This window comes from Pseudorasbora parva, chromosome 13, assembly GCF_024679245.1.
Source record: "Pseudorasbora parva isolate DD20220531a chromosome 13, ASM2467924v1, whole genome shotgun sequence".
NCBI lineage: Eukaryota > Metazoa > Chordata > Actinopteri > Cypriniformes > Gobionidae > Pseudorasbora > Pseudorasbora parva.
This window is the reverse complement of record NC_090184.1, coordinates 37,934,512-37,955,218: the sequence shown is the minus strand read 5'-3', so window position 1 is coordinate 37,955,218 and position 20,707 is coordinate 37,934,512. Positions and strand designations below refer to the sequence as shown.

At 35.8% G+C, this 20,707-nt stretch overlaps 1 protein-coding gene across 1 annotated transcript; it reads left to right on the top strand.

Annotated features, from left to right (window-relative positions):
- Nucleotides 1-1,216: 1,216 nt before the first annotated feature.
- On the top strand, nt 1,217-20,518 carry mapk13 (mitogen-activated protein kinase 13). The gene is made up of 12 exons (XM_067414313.1): nt 1,217-1,624; nt 5,830-5,959; nt 6,362-6,420; nt 6,707-6,812; nt 8,815-8,844; nt 10,516-10,563; nt 10,651-10,765; nt 15,238-15,309; nt 15,772-15,851; nt 16,111-16,189; nt 17,951-18,124; nt 18,213-20,518. The coding sequence occupies exons 1-12, from the start codon at nt 1,512-1,514 to the stop codon at nt 18,299-18,301; spliced, it is 1,095 nt and encodes a 364-aa protein (XP_067270414.1). The 5' UTR covers nt 1,217-1,511; the 3' UTR covers nt 18,302-20,518.
- The last annotated feature ends 189 nt before the right edge of the window (nt 20,519-20,707 follow it).

Here is a 20,707-nt window from a genome sequence, read left to right as displayed (position 1 = left end):
ACTGGTAGAGAGATGAATATGCCCCAGAGGGAATATCCAAGAGATACTACTCCCAGATTCTCTACTGCATTTAATTTTGTGATGGCTCACTATAACCTTTACTGTACTATCCATCACATTGGTATAACTGTCTTGATATACCAATAGGATGTGCCAGTTTCCATTACAGCCAGACAGAATATTAGTCCCTTTTCTGCCGATGCCCCATGCTATTGAATGAATAATATACATTTCTTATTAGCAAAAATATCAAAGCACAATTTTAACCATTTTACTTTTAACTATATGTATATATGTCACTTACATGTTTAAGTTTGTTTTAATTTTGACAGCTGTGTTCTATATTGTGTAATTTAAAACAAAAGGTCATAAGACATAAGAATGACATAAGAAAGATAACATATTGCGACATTTTTGGTGCAATATTTTCCTGTTTAACACTGTAAAGCTGCTTTGAAACAGTTATCATTCTAAAAGTGCAATAAATATTGACACTTAACAAAAAGAGCTACTACTGAAGATTAGTGCATCTCTGGGAGATACTAGAATGTGTGTGTTTGTGTGTGTGTGTGTGTGTGTGTGTGTGTGTGTGTGTGTGTGTTTAGTTATATGAATGTGTGTGTATGTATATATATATATATATAACTAAACACACACACACACACACACACACACACACACACACACACACACACACACACACACACACACACACACACACACATATATATATATATATATATATATATATATATATATATATATATATATATATATATAAAAACTAAACACACACACACACACACACACACACACACTCATTCTAGTATCTCCCAGAAATATATATATTTATTTATATTTACTGAATTGGTTTCCCCTGAAAACATACTTTGCAGTTGTTCAAAATTAATTCTTGTAATTAATTCGGTTTTAAATATACAATTAATGTTTTATGACAAATAATTATTTAAGAGAACAAGGAAGATACTTTAAAAGAGATTATATGATCAATCATCAATGTGAATCATAGAGCAGAGGGGCAGTTTGAGGATCACAGATGTTCATTTATTTGTATTTTTATTTATTTTAGTTTAGTTTTTACATTCAAAGTTAATTAGCTAACACGTTACCAAACCGAAGAATCACCCAGATTTGTGTTTACATGAAAGTGAGCTGCTGCTGCAGTGTGTCAATCAAAGCGGTAGTTGCTTGAATTCGAAAGTGGGCGTGTGCGGGGGATCATGACGTCATCGCCAGACAGATCTCAGCGCGTTCGATTACAGCAGCAAGCTTTCCAAAGTTTCAATGGCTCGTGATTTAAAACGTCGATTCCGCAGCCGCTGCGCACTACACAGAAGCAGATAAACGGCCGTTTTTTAGTCTTTTTTTTTGCGTGAATCAGAATCGTTTCTACGCAGTGACCTTTCGGAGCTCGAATGCACAGTATCGCGTAGGAGTCGCTGTGTGCGCGGTGAACGTTTGATTTCTGCCTGTTTTCCTTCACAGCTTAAATGGAGTCACGGGTGGAATTCAGTCGAGAGGAGATCAACAGCACGGTATGGGAAGTACCGGCAAAGTACATTTGCTTGAAGCAGATCGGAACTGGAGCGTATGGCAGCGTTTGGTGAGTTCCTGACAGACAGGTAGACGCTCATGAACTGCATCTCAACAGGTTACCACATGAAGAAGAAAGACGCTGTGTGGCGAGCCGTGTTAGCTTTTATTGCTTCCAACTAGCTAACTATAACGTTAATTTTGTTAGATTTTATAGTCACTACTAGTATATATTCCATCATTAGTACTTGCTACTAGTCACTATCACTGACAAGTATATCATACGTCATCTTTAGTTACTCGTTACTAAATTGTTAAAATGCATAAGTACTACTATATATCGAATATTTACTAATAAAAGCATAACACATATTACCAGCAAGGATTGAAATTCATATTACAAGAGAATAGGGTAAAATTACAATAATGTCCCATCACTTAATGAGTTCTCTAATGTTAACTGACAACACTAGCAGTACATTACTTATTATTCTTTGTTTACTTTAGTTAATAAAAATACACTTTTAATTATTAATTCATGTTGGCTAAGGTACAATAAATAATATTAAAAACATAGAAAGCATGCACATCCAGAAATATGAAAGTTGAACAAAAACTGTGCCAATCTTAGCCAAACAGTGTGCTTATTTTGTTTTGTATTATTACATTACATGATATTAACAAATAGCATTAACAATATTAATTTTAATGCTTTAGAAGTGTTTTTCATTGTTAGTTCATGTCATAAACTGAAAAAGATGGACGACACCTTTGCGCTCTTCCATCTTAGTAAGCCGCCACGGTCCAAATTTGCCGCTGATATCTTGACCCCGAGTCTGCGCAGTAGTGAGTGTGAAGTGGAGCTGCGATATCAAGGTCCCACCCTGCCGACACTCACGACTAATTAATCACATGCCCCTGAACATTTTGTGTAATAGATAGTTATGGAAATGTAGAAATTAAAGGTAAAGCTTTAATCTCCTCCCAAAGTTTCCAAAAAATGTCCGTTGATGACTCAGTGACTACTATGGCTGTGACGGGGGTAGAGCGTCACCGCAGTGGCTGAGTAATGGGCCTTTCACACCGAACGCGGAATGCGCTGCGCTTGCCGCGGGGTTCAGCGCAGCCCTTCAGATGCGCTTCACTGGCCAGCGCAAAGTAGGCGGAGTTTTCAAAACTTTTCAAAACTTCAAATTATTTATGCACTGCAAAAGATCATGACTAGATCCAGAACAATACTGAATAAAATTCCTCATAATAATCTCATTGTTAACACTAAGTAAAGCTAAAAAATGGTTTCAAAATCAATTTTTACACTTTTAAAAACCTTATTCGCCTACCTACAGGCTACCTTAAAACACACCTGGCATGCCAACTTGAATTGAGATGTGTCTCCATGACACAGCTTTTCTCCCGATGTCCCTATATGACCGCAAACTTGTATTATACAGTTCCGAAAATTCCGACACGCACAGTACAAAGATGTTCATCCATTTTGATTTCCGTGCTGGCTTCGATGTACCGTTTCTATTGGCCGTGCGGGTAATCGTCACAGAGTGCAGCGGCAAAAGATAAAATATTTTGAACTTTGACCGCGGCATGCGCGCAAGCTCGTCAAGGGTGCGCTCCGCTGCGCGTGCGCTTTGGTCGGCGCAGCAACAAACCGCCTTGCGCGGCGCAAGCCATTGAAATGAATGGATTTCTTAGCGCAGCGGCGCCGTTGTCGCGTTCGGTGTGAAAGGCCCATAAGACCAGCGGTTGACGGCCAAATAATTGTTTTTCTTTTTGGAATCTATTTATTTTCCCAAATCGTCATTTACGTCTCTCACAGGGCATAAATGAAGATTTGGGAAAATAAATAAGAGATTCCATGTCCAGTAGAATAAAATGGAGTTCGTCATGAATGTTATGTTTTGGCAGCAAGGTAACATTTAATTGCAAACCTATTATTTATTTTGTAAATAAATGGCTGTGCTTTACTCGTGTCATAATATTCATGCACACAGCATTTTCATCAAGCGGCAACCTCCCCCATTTTTTGTTGAAGCCAATACGGAAGTTACTTAAACTGCAATTCCTCGCCTGGTCACTAAGGACAGATATTAGAAAGGACCAGAATCTCATTGAGTTAAAATGCCCAACTTTACAGCAGAAAAAAATTGTGGCTTTTATCTATACAGGTAATTTTGCCCTTCATGACAACTGTGAGGGGGGGAATTTTTTATAACATACATTTACATTATATAAAGCCTTAATGTTCTGAATAATTAAGGGGTGTGGTCACTGAGTGACAAGTGGATAGCCATTTATCTGCTGTCTGTTAGTCATTGTGTTACTTCAGATCCGCCCACGTCCCGCCTCTTTGCCCATTTTCTATTATCTGCGATGATGAGCTAGCAAGATGACAACGGGCAGCTCGTCTCTATTTTACGCTACAGAACTGCTCTTCAGAATCCTATGGGTGACGTCGAGGACACTACATCCATATTTTTTTACAGTCTATGATTCACATGCAAAAAACCTTTTGTTTGGCCGACCACCACCAGTGCTACTTAGCCACCTCACGTTTACTGGCACAGCCCTAACCACCGGAGTAATAAAAAAAACTGCCACCGGCATGGCCCTAAGTGACTACTTCACTCAGAGAAGCCGTAAATCTCAGCTATCAATCATAACATCACATTCTGTTTTTATAGCATCAAATAACTAAAACCAAACTTATTTAATAAAACAAACACTGCATCCAGCCACCTGGGGCCGATCAAAAAGCTTTGGCTTCACTTTTCAGGACTCGTGTGGCACACTTGTTTGATGTTAACTATTTAGTTAGTAACTTAATGTAGATGTAAACTCATTGTAGTTTTACCTTCAGTGGCTAAAGTCTGCAATTTGTTACCGTTAACAGTGGAATATAACTTGACACGGTTAAGGTCCTTACACAAAATAAAAATAAAAATCTGAAATTTCTGCTTGTTAAAAAATACATACGACCTCATGTTGTGTCAATCATATTACACACTGCCTCCGAAACTTTTATGCGTCGTTAAAAAAATTGGATAAGGTTTGATTTTTCTGCATTTTTCACATTTTTAGAATGCATTTATAGATGGGTTTTGACAATTCAGAGCCACCGGATGATAAATACTAAGAAACGCATACAAAAATTTCGGAATTGGTGTGTAAAGCCCTTTACACTTTTACCTTTATTTTTAAAATTTATTTTAATGTATAATTGTTACAGTGTAATTATATGTAAGTACTGATTAATAAATAATAATAATAATGAACTACATGTACTTACTATAGGGTTAGGGTAGAATTAGGGTTCGTTTGAGGGATAGTTGCATGTAATTATGCATAATTTGCTGTTATTACTATAGTAAGTACATATGTAACAAGGACACTTTAAAATAAAGATTGGATTTATTGGATCACTATTGGGTTAATTTCTAATAATTTTTTGAATAATTGTATAGGAAATTAAAAAAGATACTATCCTGGTACTGTAATTTGGTGCAGAACTTTCTTCCTATAGCCTGGTGGTTATAGCTTATTCTAAATTGATTAACTTTTAAATATTATGTGTTTGTATAATACACATAACCAGGGACAGTCTGAAACCACACTTTGGCCTGATACGATAACCAATGATAATTGATTATGAAGGATGACTGATATGATAGAAATCTATTTTGTTAAGCCTGTTTTTCATACTAAGTGAAATCATGTTTCAAGAGGAGAGTCAAATGTACTGTGCAGTTGATAAAACAATGGATGTTTTGAAGGTTTTTCTGTTAACTCTAGTTGGATATTTTCAACATCCACTAACGGCCTCAGACTGACATTGCTACTATTGTCACCAAGAAATAAGGGATTTCTAATTTTGCAGGCTTTTTGCTATGGGTGTTTATGCTTGTGTGTGCTACTGTATTGTGTATTTACTATGGCAGTCACATTTATTGCTAAAATTAGCCATGATATGATCTAACCCAGAAGCGTTGACATTTCCTGTTGAGGGTTTGATGCCACAAAACCTTTAAGCTCTGGTGAAAGTGGGGGACTGTGAAACCCACATGTTCTTAATGATTAGTCTTTGCAGCAAAGCAATGTGTGTGGATTGTATCAGATAACCTACTTGTCTAGATTCTAGATTCTTATTTGGATATTGCACGTTCTGTATCAGTTCCTGAATCTCTTACAGGTGGTTTTTGAAAATTTCAAAACCTCAGTACATAATGTTTGGGCATGATGGTGATTGTTCTCCCTATATCTTAGCTCGGCCATCAACAATAAAACCAAAGAGAAGGTGGCCATCAAGAAGCTGCACCGACCCTTTCAGTCGGAGATCTTCGCAAAGAGAGCCTACCGTGAACTGAGGCTACTCAAGCATATGAAACATGAAAATGTAAGTGTCATCTATGCCTGACATGCCTTGAGGTCAGATCTTGTTGCTTATGTTGTTAGTGCTAAATTTCAACACAACCAGAAATACGTTTTTTTTTTAATGGTTTGAGTGGCTTTTGCGAGGCACAAAATACTTGCATCACACCATACATACATTGTTTTCATTGAGAATGGTGCAAGTATCAAGTGTTTAGCTTATTGGACTGAGTGTGTGTGTGCACAGGACAGGATAATTGTGGCGCCTGGAGACATGATGATTGATTGCAGTGTATTATATAAGTATCTAAAAGATCCACAGAACACTGAAACCCAGGCAGCCTTATTCACTCAGTTTGTCCATCACCATCATTTCTTGAAAAGACTGTGACTCACTTCTTGCATGTTTTTTGCTGTCCAACCCAAGGTAATAGGCCTGCTAGACGTCTTCACTCCTGCTTCCAGAATGGATGACTTCCAAGACTTGTAAGTCTTTAATGAGGCATGTGTATGTGATATCTATCTTTCTGAGAGATATTTAAAGAAATAGTTCAGCCAAAAATGAGAATTTTCTTTATTTACTCAACCTTTATCTCTTTTTCATAAAACGACAGTTCACAGTGACTTTAATTTTAGCATGATGTAAAAGAGCTGCATTAAGATCCTTTCTAATGTCTTTTTCCATAGAGAGAATAACAGATTATGGGTTTGAAATAATGAGTGAACTGTTCCTTAAATAAAAAGAGAAATAAGCAGTTCTTTTCTGTTTTAGTTACCTGGTGATGCCGTACATGTACACAGATCTCTCTAAAGTCAAGGGCGTCCTTACAGAAGACCGTATCCAGTTCCTGGTCTATCAGATGCTGTGCGGACTAAAGGTCAAACGCAAAACAACATCTCACATAGAGAGGCCACATTTTCCTAACGGGCATGACGCAACAAGTTTCCAATAGTTGCTTTCCACATGGAATATGAAAATGCTGTGTGATGCAACACAGCAAGAATAGAATTTTATTTGACTGCAGAATCTTCATGTGAATATGAAAAAGTCAAAAGTTATCAAAAGTTTGGGGTCAGTAAGATTTTTTTTAAAGAAACTGATACTTTCATTCAGCAAGAATGCATTACATTGATCAAAAGAGACAGTAAAGATTTCTTAACTTTATATACATTAGGAAATCCTGAAACCAACGTATCACAATTTCCACAAAAATATTAAGCAGCACCACTCTTTGTGTCAATACTATGACATCTTTATTAAAGGGGTACTTCAGCGCTGGGAAGATGAATCTGTATTTAAACTGGGTCATCAATGTAGTAGAAATGTGAATTTTTTTTTGAATTTGGTGCTTTCTAGACTGAGAAAAGACAGAAAATATATTTTTGTCTCATGGGGATGAAAGACTACAATTCCCAGAATGCTTCGCTGCCATGTGAGGTCATTCCCAAAGCCACTTACTTGATTACTGTGACTGAGTTGAAGACACTACAATTAAAAACTGAACATGTCTGTTCAATATAATGAGTGAGTCGCTGCGCGAGTATCACAGATAAATGAGCTGATGAGCTCTCGTGATGAGAGCTGAGGTAATCGCGACTACACTCGCGGCATACATTCACAACGCGAGTTCAGTCTGGCGCGTTTCAGTTCATGCCTTTGCAAGCTTAACTTTCATATAAATTAATTTGAGAAGTTAAAAGACTTACATTGCTCACCATAGCTCTGTTTAAATGAGTGCCTGTAGCTGAGCTGAGCTCTGAGTGTGATCTCCATCCCTCATGCGTGGGGTCAAAACATGCGGAAATGGCTCCCTCTGCTCGCTGTAGTCTTTAGCCTTTGGCCAAACATTCCTCCTATGATGCAAATATTGTCAATTTCCATCATAGGAGGAATTTTTCCAGAAATAAAATGCATAAATCTCTCGTCTCAGGGGGATATGATGGGGAAAACACAATCATTTGAATATACTCCAGGGTTTCTACTGATACAAAGCCATATGCTAATCGCTGAAGTAACCCTTTAAGCACCGAATCAGCTAGTTAGAATGATTTCTGATAAATCATATGACAGTATTGGCTGCTGATTCAGCTTTTCCATCACAAGAATGAATTACATCTTAAAATAAATTGTAATAATATTTCACAATATTACTGATTTGACTGTATTTTTGATCAAATACATTTAGCCTTGGTGAGAATAAGAGACTTCTAAAAACAGTTTTTTGAATCTTACCAACCCCAAACATGTTTGTGGACTTACTGTGCATAATTTATCAGTGCATAAAAAAAATGCTCCACCACTAAAACAACCACAATCCGTTCATTTCCTCATGATTAAAACCAAGTTTTGCTTCCTTCATTTTCCTTTTTGCTAGAAATACATCACATTGTGGAAGTAAAATGTGTTGCGCATGCATTTTCCTGTTGACTTAACATCTCACAATGCTAAAGTAACCGAATGTTTGAGAAAAAGACCACATATTTGGCACTCGTAAAGCACATAAGGCATTCACTAAGTCAGAACAGAAACATTTCCACCTGCAAACCCTTTAATTAATGCAAATCATTAGTACTGCAGGAAACAGGCATGCATTTAAGACCAAAGTATAAGTCAGTTTTGGCCTAAACAGGGGAATACATAGCCTTTCAAAGAGTACGTTGCATGCTTGGTTAGAAAAAATTGTTCTGCATGCGCTCAGTGAAATTGATGTGTGTGTAAAAAGAGAAGTTTGCTTTAGGATTAGGATTATTGCCAGTAGGAATTCTAATACAGTCTTTCAGATCAATCTTATTAGTGTGATCAAATACACAGTGAAGAATTGCACAATGTTGATTGTATTTCTTTTTTCTCTCCATTTCCTCTTTCTCTCCACTCCACAGTACATTCATGGGGCTGGCATCATTCACAGAGTAAGTGAGACTAGCAGTGAATAAACAGCATCTGCTCATAATTATCATTTCCACACAGAGCTGAATTAAAGACACATGGCATCTCTTGGGATTGTTGTAGCTCTTCGGGAGATGCAAATGTGCTCCACGGGGGAGTTTTCTTCACTATGAATTACATTTATTTGCAGCTAATTGGCTAATATGTATTGATCAGTGGACTATCAACAGCCATTAACTACACTTCCTCTCATTTGAGAAGATCCCTCTCAGTTTAAGATAATAAATATATTTAAAATGTATTATTAACTATTTTACAACAGCTTCAGACATATCTCATCTAATTTAATGTAATGTATCGCTGTTTTAAATCTGTATTGTTTTTTACTCAATTACATTAGGTAAACCTGTTTTTGATCATTGATTATGAATAATCTTTTTTTTTGTGTGTGTGTGTCAAAATTCCAAAAAAAAGAAAAGTAAATTAATGCACAAACCATATTTTTAAAACATTTAATTAATTGGATTAACTGGGTAGCAACTGATTATATTTAATCTGGATTACATAATCAGATTCCAAAAAACATATACTTTGGATTGGATTACATTTAATTTTAAAGGGTTAGTTCACCCAAAAATGAAATTAATGTCATTAATGACTCACCCTAATGCCGTTCCACACCCGTAAGACCTCCGTTCATCTTCAGAACACAGTTTAAAATATTTTATATTAGTCCGACAGCATATCTAAGTGTAGGCGCACTATACTGTCCATGTCCTGAAAGGGAATAATAACATCATCAAAGTAGTCCATATGTAACATCAGTTAGTTAATTAGAATCTCTTGAAGTTTTGAAAATACATTTTGGTCCAAAAAATACGACTTTATTCAGCATTGTCTTCTCCTCCACATTTGTTTCCAAACCTCAAATAAATATTCAAACGGTAATGAATCAGCGTATTGATTCATAATTCGGATTGCATGTCAAACTGCTGAAATGACGTGACATTGGCCGAATCATGAATCAATATGCTGATTCATTACCGTTTGAATATTTATTTGAGGTTTGAAAACAAATGTGGAGGAGAAGACAATGCTGAATAAAGTCGTAGTTTTTGCTATTTTTGGACCAAAATGTATTTTAAAAACTTCAATGCTGTCCACTTTCAAATTACATTTTTGGGTGAACTAACCCTTTAAAAACGAAGCAACATTTGTAATAATCAAGTTACGAGTTATTTGTAATAATCAAGTTAAAACTATTGTCAAAGTAATCTAAAAGTAGTTGATTATATTGCCTAAAATGTGTAGACCAACATTATATTGGTTTTTCTGGAGATATTCTGACAGTATGTATTGAAAGTGTGATGTACACACTTTGTGGCCAGATTGAAACATACAAAAAAATAAAAGTACCCCAAGCTATTCATATCAGTGTGAGTTCAAGGCTTTTTACTTTGGGTGAGCTTTCCTATTGTGCATTGTACTATGAGGTAATGCCAATGGTTTCCTGTTAAGTAAAGCGGTGCCTGTTCATGTTCAGAACTGTTTAAAGCCGCCCAACTCGCTTTGAATGTGCAAAATACAGCTTGTCGAATTCAGATTAAAGATTTGTTTAGAAACCTGCTAAGGTCTTGTGTAATTGTTCAAGAACAATGTCTTTGTAGGAAGATTAACACCTTTATGCATTGCAGGACCTTAAACCAGGAAACCTGGCTGTGAACCAAGACTGCGAGCTGAAGGTCTGTGCCACCATTCTTTCACCATAAAAGAGAGAAGTGTAAACCCCAGGCAGTTGACAGTAACACCTTCCTTTGCTCTGGCTGCAGATATTGGATTTTGGCCTGGCACGTCATGCAGAAGCAGAGATGACCGGTTACGTGGTGACGCGGTGGTACCGGGCCCCTGAAGTCATTCTAAACTGGATGCACTACACACAGACAGGCAAGATGTTTGTGATTCATTAAGATGTATATTCCTATTCAAATTATTAACAAGAGCTAATTAGGTGTTTTAGATTTGGCAAAACATTTGTTCATAAAATATGGGAACCAATTGTTGATTCAGTCATTTCTTATGGTCCATTTAGTGAAATCTGTCCAATAGCACCTCTATTGGTCTATACGAGCATTTATAGCACTCTCTCATTAGTATTCAAAGGTATACAATAGTGGCCAGAAGTGATGTCCAGCCTAGGAAATCTACATCCTTTTATTCCAATAATATTAGAAATGTGCATATTGCATAGATATGATTGGAGCTTATTTTTTGTGAGTGTGCGATAATGCAATAAAACATGCCAAATTGTGTGGGCAATTTTTGGCAAGTCTGGCAAATTATGAACACATGCTAAAACAAGAGAACCATCCAAATATGAATAACTGATTATGTTATTGTCAATGTATGCTTTTTGTTTTTCTATGCATTTTTTCGCATAGTAAAATAAAACCTTGCCTTTTTGCCAAATCATTTTCAGATAAATACCTTAACCAACTTTAGTGTTTTGTTTTTCCCTTGTATTTTAAATATATAAATAATTTTCTCCTATTTTAATGGTTTAATCGAACTTGTAGGATTCATAGTTTCCAACCTGTATAAATAGTTTTGTTCTTCTGAACACATTTGAAAAAGAATCCAAGCAAATCTCTGCCCCCATTGACTACAATAGCATTTTTTTCCTACTGTGGTAGTCAATGGGGGCAGAGATTTGTTTGGTTACAAACATTTTTCCAAATAATTTTCTTTGTGTTCAGCAGAACAGACATTTTATACAGGTTTGGAACAACATGAGGGTGAGTAAATGTAATCTAAGTTAACTATTCTTTTAAGGTTCATAGAATATTAAATTGATTGATTGACTTTTTTCTATAAATTAAATCAATTAAAACGCCACTAAATGTATTTAGTAAACATATGTTAATGAATTGTAATTAATGAGAAAGTCCAATGTTTTTGCATTTGCTGGCTGTGGTATTGTTGTCTGAACTCAGTCGACTGTGACAGTACAACGCTTGTATGTGCCCTTATGTTGTGATTGACAGAACTTGATAAACAAGATCCTCCTAACCGTTAGATTAGATGAAGAACTCATGTTTCACTATTCTACAGAGCCCCTGAAGGGACATGGTGAAGGAAAAACATATGAGATGGAGGAAAAAATATTTGTCAATGCTTTTGTTTTCTCTTGCATGGTTTGTGTTGAAAAACCTAAAAACATACAGTGGGGAAAATAAGTATTTGACACATCAGCATTTTTATCAGTAAGGGGATTTCTAAGTGGACTATTAATACAAACGTTTGACCAGATGTAGCCATCAAGCCAAATATAGAATTCATACAAAGAAATCAGAACATTTAAGTATGCAAGTTGAGTCATAATAAATAAAGTGAAATTACACAGGAAATAAGTATTGAACACATGATGATAACAAGGTGCAAAATGGCACAGAAAGCCAGGAGATCACCTGAAATCTTTCAGTATTGAGAGAGAAACCCTGCCCCTTATCAGTACTTATTGATATCAGCTGCTTTAGTCCTAATTGATGGCCTATAAAGGCTTCTCATTACCCAGGGGACACACAGGAAAGACTTCATGATGGGTAAAAGCAAAGAATAAAGAATCCAAAGAATAATCAGGAGAGTTCTCCAAGAGCCAAGAACCACTTGGGCAGAACTTCAGGAAGACCTTGCATCAGCAGGTACTGTTGTCAAAGAGAACTATAAGCAATGCACTGAACCGCCATGGCATCCATGCATGTTCACAATGCAAGACTCCATTGCTGAACAAAAAGCATGTTGATGCTCGGTTAAAGTTTGCGAAAGAGCATTTGGAGAAGCCTGTGTATTATTGGGAGACTATAGTATGGTCAGATGAACGCAAAATTTAGGCAGAATTTGAACTTTTTGGCAGTCCATGTTTGGAGAAGAAATGGCACCACCCCAAGAACACCATGCCAACAGTTGAGTTTGGGGCTGGCATCATTCAGCAAGGGGTACTGGCAGATTTCATATTATTGAAGGCAGGATGAATGGAGAAATGTACCGGGACATTCTGGATAAAAATCTGCTGCCATCTACCAGAAAGCTGAAAATGAAAAGAGGGTGGACATTTCAGCAAGACAATGATCCCAAACACAATGCCAAGGAAACAATTAAGTGTTTTCAAAGAAAGAAAATCAAGTTGCTTGAATGGCCCAGTCGATCACCTGACCTAAATCCCATAGAAAATCTATGAAGAGAACTGAAGATCAAAGTTCATAAAAGAAGCCCAAGGAACCTTCAAGATTTAAAGACCATTTGTGTGGCAGAATGGGCCAGAATCACTCCTGAGCAATGCAGAGGACTGATCTCTACATACCTGAGGTGTCTAGAAGCTGTAATCAACAACAAAGGCTTTTCTACAAAGTATTAAATAAAGTGTGTTCATGCCATTTTGCTTTATTTATTATGACTCCACTTGTATACTTAAATGTTTAGATTTATTTGTATGAATTCAATATTTGGCTTGATGGCTACATCTGGTAAAAAATTTGTGTCAATAGTCCACTTAGAAATCCCCTTACTGATTAAAAATGCTGATGTGTCAAATACTTATTTTCCCCTTTGTAATTCCCTTGTAAAAACATTTTGCAGAAGAGAAGGCAATCCCAAAAGCATTAAACTTTTTTTTTTCACCACCATGTCCTTTAAGTGCTCCATATTATTCCTCAAGAATATTAATGGGTTAACATGAAAACTTGTTCACTGTGCTAATATGGGTATAGTTATGTTTGCCATATAAGGATAACACTTAAGGGGTTAGTTCACAAAAAATGAAATTGATGTCATTAAAGGTGCCCTAGAATGAGTTGAAACAATATGTTAAATTGTTCTCTGATATCTACATAGAGGGTATGTGGCTTATTTAAAGGGTTAGTTCACCCAAAAAGGAAATTTATGTCATTAATGACTCTAATTTTGTTCCACACCCGTAAGACCTCCGTTCATTCTCGGAACACAGTTTAAGATATTTTATATTTTAGTCCCAGAGCATATGTAGTCTATGCCCACTTTACTGTCCATGTCCAGAAAGCTAATAAAAACATCATCAAAGTAGTCCATCTGTGACATCAGTTGGTTGATTAGAATCTCTTCAAGCATCGAAAATACATTTTGGTCCAAAAATATCAAAAACTTAGCCTGACTAGCCAGACCCACATCAAGATGTTTGGTCTGGAAACTCACCATAGACAGGGCTCAATCCGAGGGGCGGATAAACGGTTGTCTTTCAAACTCCCTCTGCACGCGATAGGATAGCGCTACACCAACCAGAGCAACGAAGGTGAAGCAGAGCTCGCTGACAGATTAAACATTCGCGGCTAAACTCCGAACACATCTTCCCTTTTTAAGAATGACTTCAGTGCCGTTCTTTTCTCAGAGAAAAGCTTAACTCCAAGTCTTCCAGAATCGCAGTCAAAGCTGATTTGAAAGACACTTGCGGGCAAATTAAATTTGCTGCCGCTAGGGTGCGTCTAGTTTTCTAGGCTATCAAAAACTATGACTTTATTCAGCATTGTCTTCTCTTCCGTGTTCCTCCAAAAAGATTTAAACCAATAATGAATCAGTGAAGCGATCAATGATTCGGGTCGCCAATGTCACAGGATTTTAGCAGTTCGGATCGCGTCGAACTGCCAAACTGCTGAAATCACATTTGGGATATTGTAAGTACTTCCACAGTATATTTCTGTGGAAAAATTAGCTTGTTATCAGAGTCTGGGAAATAGGGACTCGAGGCACCTTGAAACTAAGACAAACTACTGCTTTGACCCTGAGAGTAGATGTATTGATCAGAGCCTTCTGAAAGTGATATATAACAAAATATATAACACTGGCCTGGTGTCTTGGATATTTTACTGCAAAAATACTACAGTGCACCTTGAATGACACAAATTTCATTTTTGGGTGAACTAAGCCTTTAAAGGGACAGTTCACCCAAAAATGAAAAAATCATTTACTCACCCTCAAGTTGTTCTAAACCTGTATGAGTTTCTTTCTTCTGCTGAACACTAAAGAAAATATTTTGAAGAATATGACTAACCAAACAGTGGATGGTCTCTACTGACTTCCATAGTATGGAGGAAATATACTGTGGAAGTCAACGTGGCCCATCCACTGTTTGGTTACTGACATTCTTCAAAATATATTCTTTCATGTTCAGCAGAAAAAAGAAATTCATACAGGTTTAGAGCAACTTGATGGTGAGTAAGTGATGACAGAATTTAAATTTTTGAGTGAACTATCCCTTTAATTGCCAGTTAGACAGAATGTGCTCTTATTTTTACTACATATCAATTCTATATCGCTGAGTTCAGTATAGCTTTGTGAATGTATAGTATGTCAAATGATTATGTGATTGTTGCATTTTTCCTCTTTTCTAGTGGACATCTGGTCTGTTGGGTGCATCATGGGTGAAATGTTCAATGGAAAAACACTCTTTAAAGGAAAAGACTGTATCCTTCAGCATTCACTTTGCCTAATTTACTTAATTGTCTAATTTTTTTTCTGAGGGTTAGATAAAAAAATGTCAATACATCATTAAATGAATAGTTCGTAAATTCTGACATTATTTACTCATTCACATGTCCTTCCAAAACTGTTGTTACGTTTTGTTTTTTATATAAAATACAATCATTGTGTCGGTTTTTCAATATTCTACTTTTGAAAAAAATGACAGCATACACATTTGGAAAGACATGACGGTTAGGAGATGATTAAAAATTTTGGCCGAACTATCCTTTTAACATTCTGTTTCTTAAATTTCACTGTCACTGAGATGCAGGGACTGTCATTTAGTTGATTGCGATTGCATTTAGAAATGCTGTGCCCACTTATTCCCTTTTGTCTTGCTTGTCAAGAACAGAAATAACTTGGAAATGACATGCTGTGCATTGCCTTCAACTTCAGACATTCAGACATGGATCAGTTGACTCAGATAATGAAAGTAACAGGAACACCAGGTCCCGAATTTATTGAGAAACTAGAAAGCCCAGAGGTAAGACAATTTCAATGCAACCAAAGATAGTATATTTAATACATGGTCTGTCTGAATTCTGATTAAACGTGCGACTGTTGTCTGATGCAACTTGGAATGAATTGATAGTTAATAAGATAATAAGATAGTCTTGAATATTTTGGGGAAAATGTTCAACTTGAATTATTAGCATATTGTGTGACAGTTGCTGTAGCTACTGTGCTCAGCTGTCATCCCTGATCTTGACAAGTGTCAATATCTCCTGACTGCTGTTAAATAGGCTAAGAACTATATCAGAGCTCTGCCCCACTACCCACGCAAAGATTTCTCTACATTGTTTCCCAGAGCCAGTAAAAAAGGTAAGTAATACCCCAATAAAATTACTCCTTTGTCATGTTGTCACATTTATTGCTTAGCAAGAGACTCTTTTTTAGTATAAAACTTATGATTTAGTTTGACTGCATAGTTACTGCCTGTCAATGTGATGTGTTATTATTTCTGACAAAAATGACAAGATGCTGAGCAATTGCAACAGAGCTATTTAAGCAAGCAAGTTTTTACCTTTTTACACCAAACTTAAGGTAAAATATCTGATGAGGATATTGCCACATATTCTATACTATTGCACAGCAGTGAAAACTTCTAGATTTCTGTAACAAGCTTTGTTAGCTCTGCAGTTATTTATACATTTGGTGTAACACCTTGTAATAAAAGTCCAATTAGTTAACATTAGTTAATGCATTGGCTATTATGAACATCATTTAATAATCTAAGATGTTGTTCATTTCATACATTTGTAACATTTAAAGCACAAATTAACAAACTAAAATTGTTATAAACCTATGTATTAACTTAATTGAACCTTATCGTGTTGCCCTAGAATTTCTAAAATTGCAATTCTTCTAGAATATAAATATGTAATTCCTGCAACTGGAAAAATACTCTAAAACACAAAAGGTTTTCACATATTTCTATAGCAAGTTGGCTCATGTGTTTTAAAACTTGACTCTAATTCTATGCTGGCATGTTTTAGTAGTACTGACCCGACTAGTACTAATCAAGGATAAAAATTACAAAATATCTATAGAGTGCAACTATCGAGTTTCAGAAGAAAAAAGGCCATAGGGAAATAGATTTTTAATGACAACTTGTAAACTTTTAAAGACATACTTACCTACTGTTAACTATGAGCCTGCATTATTTCAACTTAGTTTTAAAATAATTGTTTAACACGGAATTCATGGTGAAAAACTACATTACCCTAGCCTAGAAATCTAGACGCACCCTAGCGGCAGCAAATTTAATCTGCCCTGATGTGGGTCTGGCTTGTCAGGCTAACATTACCCATGATGCTGTCCAAAAAATATCAAGTAAAATGCAGCAGATCTTGTTAGACCGCAAATGACATATTCAAATCGATCTCCTTACAAAGTTTATCATTTAAAGAATTGAGGAGCTTTGTTCCGTTCCTAAGAAGAGATTCAAAGAGAAGAAACGCAGTGTCCCAGTGTTATTGGGTCTGACATTAAGGCTGTACTGTATTGCGATTAGGCAAATCTGCCTTGAAACCATTTAAAATGCCGGTACTTCAATATCTGAATATATATACTTATTTTGCAATAAAATTTAAATGCATTGTTTTTATAAATATATTCAACATTTAATATTTCTCTATTGCTTTAATTAGATTATGCTGTTCGCATTGCTTCATGGGAATGTACTTCTTTCTATTCACTAAAGCCATTCAGTACTTGAGTCTTGCACCTTTTTGTATGATTTTTTTTCAAATACTTGTATGCTTCAAATCAAAGCTTGTAATGTTATGATTCACCTCGTAGCTGGTTGGCTTGGTTCATGGCTTATAACACTTTAATGAAGACTTTTTTGAAATCCCTATAAAATAAATGAATAGGAAAAAATACATCCGGAATACCAAACCGCGTTGAAAATTGGACGGGCACTAGTGCACTCTATTGTCAAACAATAGCTCAGCTTGCCCTGTACTAATACAGTAATGCTCACATAATAATACATGTATCAGCTCTTGCTATTCTAATGCTGTCACTTTGTTTCTGACACATTGTGTCCCTTATTACCACTGCATTGGTAACTAACCCCAGCGGTAGATCTGCTTGAGAAGATGCTGGTGTTAGATGCTGACGCTCGTCTCACTGCTGATGGTGCATTGGCTCACAGTTATTTTGATGGCCTGAGGGACCCTGAGGACTGGCCAGAGCCCACATCGTACGATGACAGCTACGACAATGCCACAATGCCCTTAGAAGAGTGGAAACGTGAGCAACAACAGATATTACACAGATAGTCTTTTATATTGACGTAAATTGTGTATGCAAATGTAATGTGACTATTATTTTTTCACAGGTTTATCATTTAAAGAAGTGAGGAGCTTTGTTCCTTTCCCAAGAAGAGATTCAAAGAGAAGAAACACGCTCACAATGTCCCAGTGTTAGTGGGTCTGACGCTGTCTGTATTACGATTAGGCAATTTAGTCTCTGCCTTGAAACCATTTAGAATGTTTATTCACTCCTTGAAAAGTATATGAATAGCAGTATTTTGTACAATAACCAATTCTTTTTGGAATATGTGGGATATCTGGGCTTCTGGTGAATGAGCATTTTATTTTTTAATAATGTGGTACTATAAAGTCGTACGATAGCTTTGTGTGGGAAGCAAAGCAGACCAAAATGTTCATTCTGCTAAATGTTCTCCTTAAGCTTTCCACAAAAAAAGAAAACAAGTTTGAAATGATACGAGGGTGAGTAAATGATGACAGATTTTTTTTTCAAGTAAACTATCCCTTAAGTGCTATCAGGTTAAAAATGCTCTATAAAAGGATGGTTCTTCACAATTTCATGTATTTTAGTGTTATGGGTCTTAAAATCCAAGTAGTTTGTATACCGTTCAAATGGGTTTTTTTCGGGGGGTTAGTATGATTTTTTTATTTTTTATTAATACTTTACTACTTTTATTCAGCAATTATGCATTAAATTGATCTTACCTGACAGTAAAAATATTTAGAATGTTTTTTTTTTTTTTTTACTTTTCTATTAGTCAAAAAGATTTTTTTTTAAATGTATTACGGTTTCCATAAAAAACAACAAGCAGCAAAACTGTTTTCAACATTGATAATAATAATGCGTGATTCTTGAGCAGTTTTAGAATGATTTCTGAAGGATCATGTGACACTGAAGACTTGGGAGTTATGATGCTGGAAATTCAGCTCTCCGATCACAGGAATAAATTACATTTTAAAATGTATTAAATTTGAATATTTCACAATTTAACTTTTTTTTTTTTTTTTTTTTTTGGATAAAAAATAAATGCAGCCTTGGTGAGCATAAGAGACTTGAAAGAGATATTAAAAAAAAAAAAATCTTACCAACTCTAAACTTTGGAATAATACACTGCCCGGCCAAAAAAAAAAAAAAGAGCTGCTGTTTGGATTTTTACAGTAAAATGCTATTTATGATTGGATCAGAATTGTAGTGATTATTATATTTTAACATGTTATATGTTTGGCAGCAGTTCTTGCAACAAAAATTATGCACCTCTTGATAAATAAATGTTTTGAGGTTATTTTCATCAAAATGTGCATCAATTTTTGTTCAAGATCTTTTACTGACAATACAAGAGTCCAGCACTCTGTAAAGTCTCCTCCACCACAACCCAAAGACTTTCAATGAATTTAAGATCTGGACTCAGAGATTCCAATTCATGAGTGAAAATGATTCTTCATGCTCCCTCCCAACCATTCTTTAACAATTTGAGTCTGGTGAATCTTGACATTGTCATCCTGGAATATGGCCATGATGTGTCTTCCTACATGGTTGCTTAAGAAATGAAAAGCTACACACTATGTTAGTTAGAGTTAGAAGAACAGCTTCCAAATATATAACATGATAGAAACATAATAATTACTGCAATAATGATCCAATCATAGCCTTTTGCGTATTTAAATCCAAACAGCAACTTGTTTTTTGGCCAGGCAGTGGATAAAAAATATAGAAAATGTTTGTCTTTCTCTCTATATGTATTCTAATAAAAATAAATGCTGTGTCTGAAGCTTTCAGACATTGCAAGCACTGTTACTGACTTCAGTTAAACACTTAAATAAAGCTTTCATATTTTAAAATGTTTACCTACTTAAAGTCAACATGAAATAGCAGTCACAACCCATTTAACTTTGATAATCTGGGATATTTCAAAGTGAAACAGGATATGCAAGTAAATTGTTTTCTAACATTGCCTGTTTTTCTATTGGGGGTTTTATCCAGTGGAAATTGAATGAATAATGAAAACAGGGTGTTAAAGTGCCATTCCATAATGAAGACAGCTGGTTAAAGGGGAGGGATTTAGAAATAAGAGGAACTGTTAAGTACAGTTATTGCACTGTATTGAAAGGATTTGGATTAACATGCAGACAAGTGATTCACATTAAGACCCAAGAATGAGTATCAAGTTACAGTACTTAGGGTCTGTTCTAATCTCATGCTGACTTCATGACTTGTTTTTGCTACCTTCAAATCCTTTGAAAGGTGTGACAGGATGTTTAACTTGTGGAAGTGATTGATTGGCCATGACAAATGGCACATCAGAGTAGCACATTGGTGTTAGATAGAGATGTAGTCATAAAATGTGGGATCTGACATAAAGACTTGTTGACTTAATTTTCTATTATTTCAGTGTCATAATTGTTTGTTGTATGTCATTAATGCATGCATTAACTCAATCGTTCTTGGAAATATACCATGTCTTAAACATATCTCTAATGCAAACTGTGCCTATAGGTTCTTGATCATGTTGACTGAAACAAATTATCTAGTATTGTCTTTGCTTTACTCGCCTAATATCTGCAT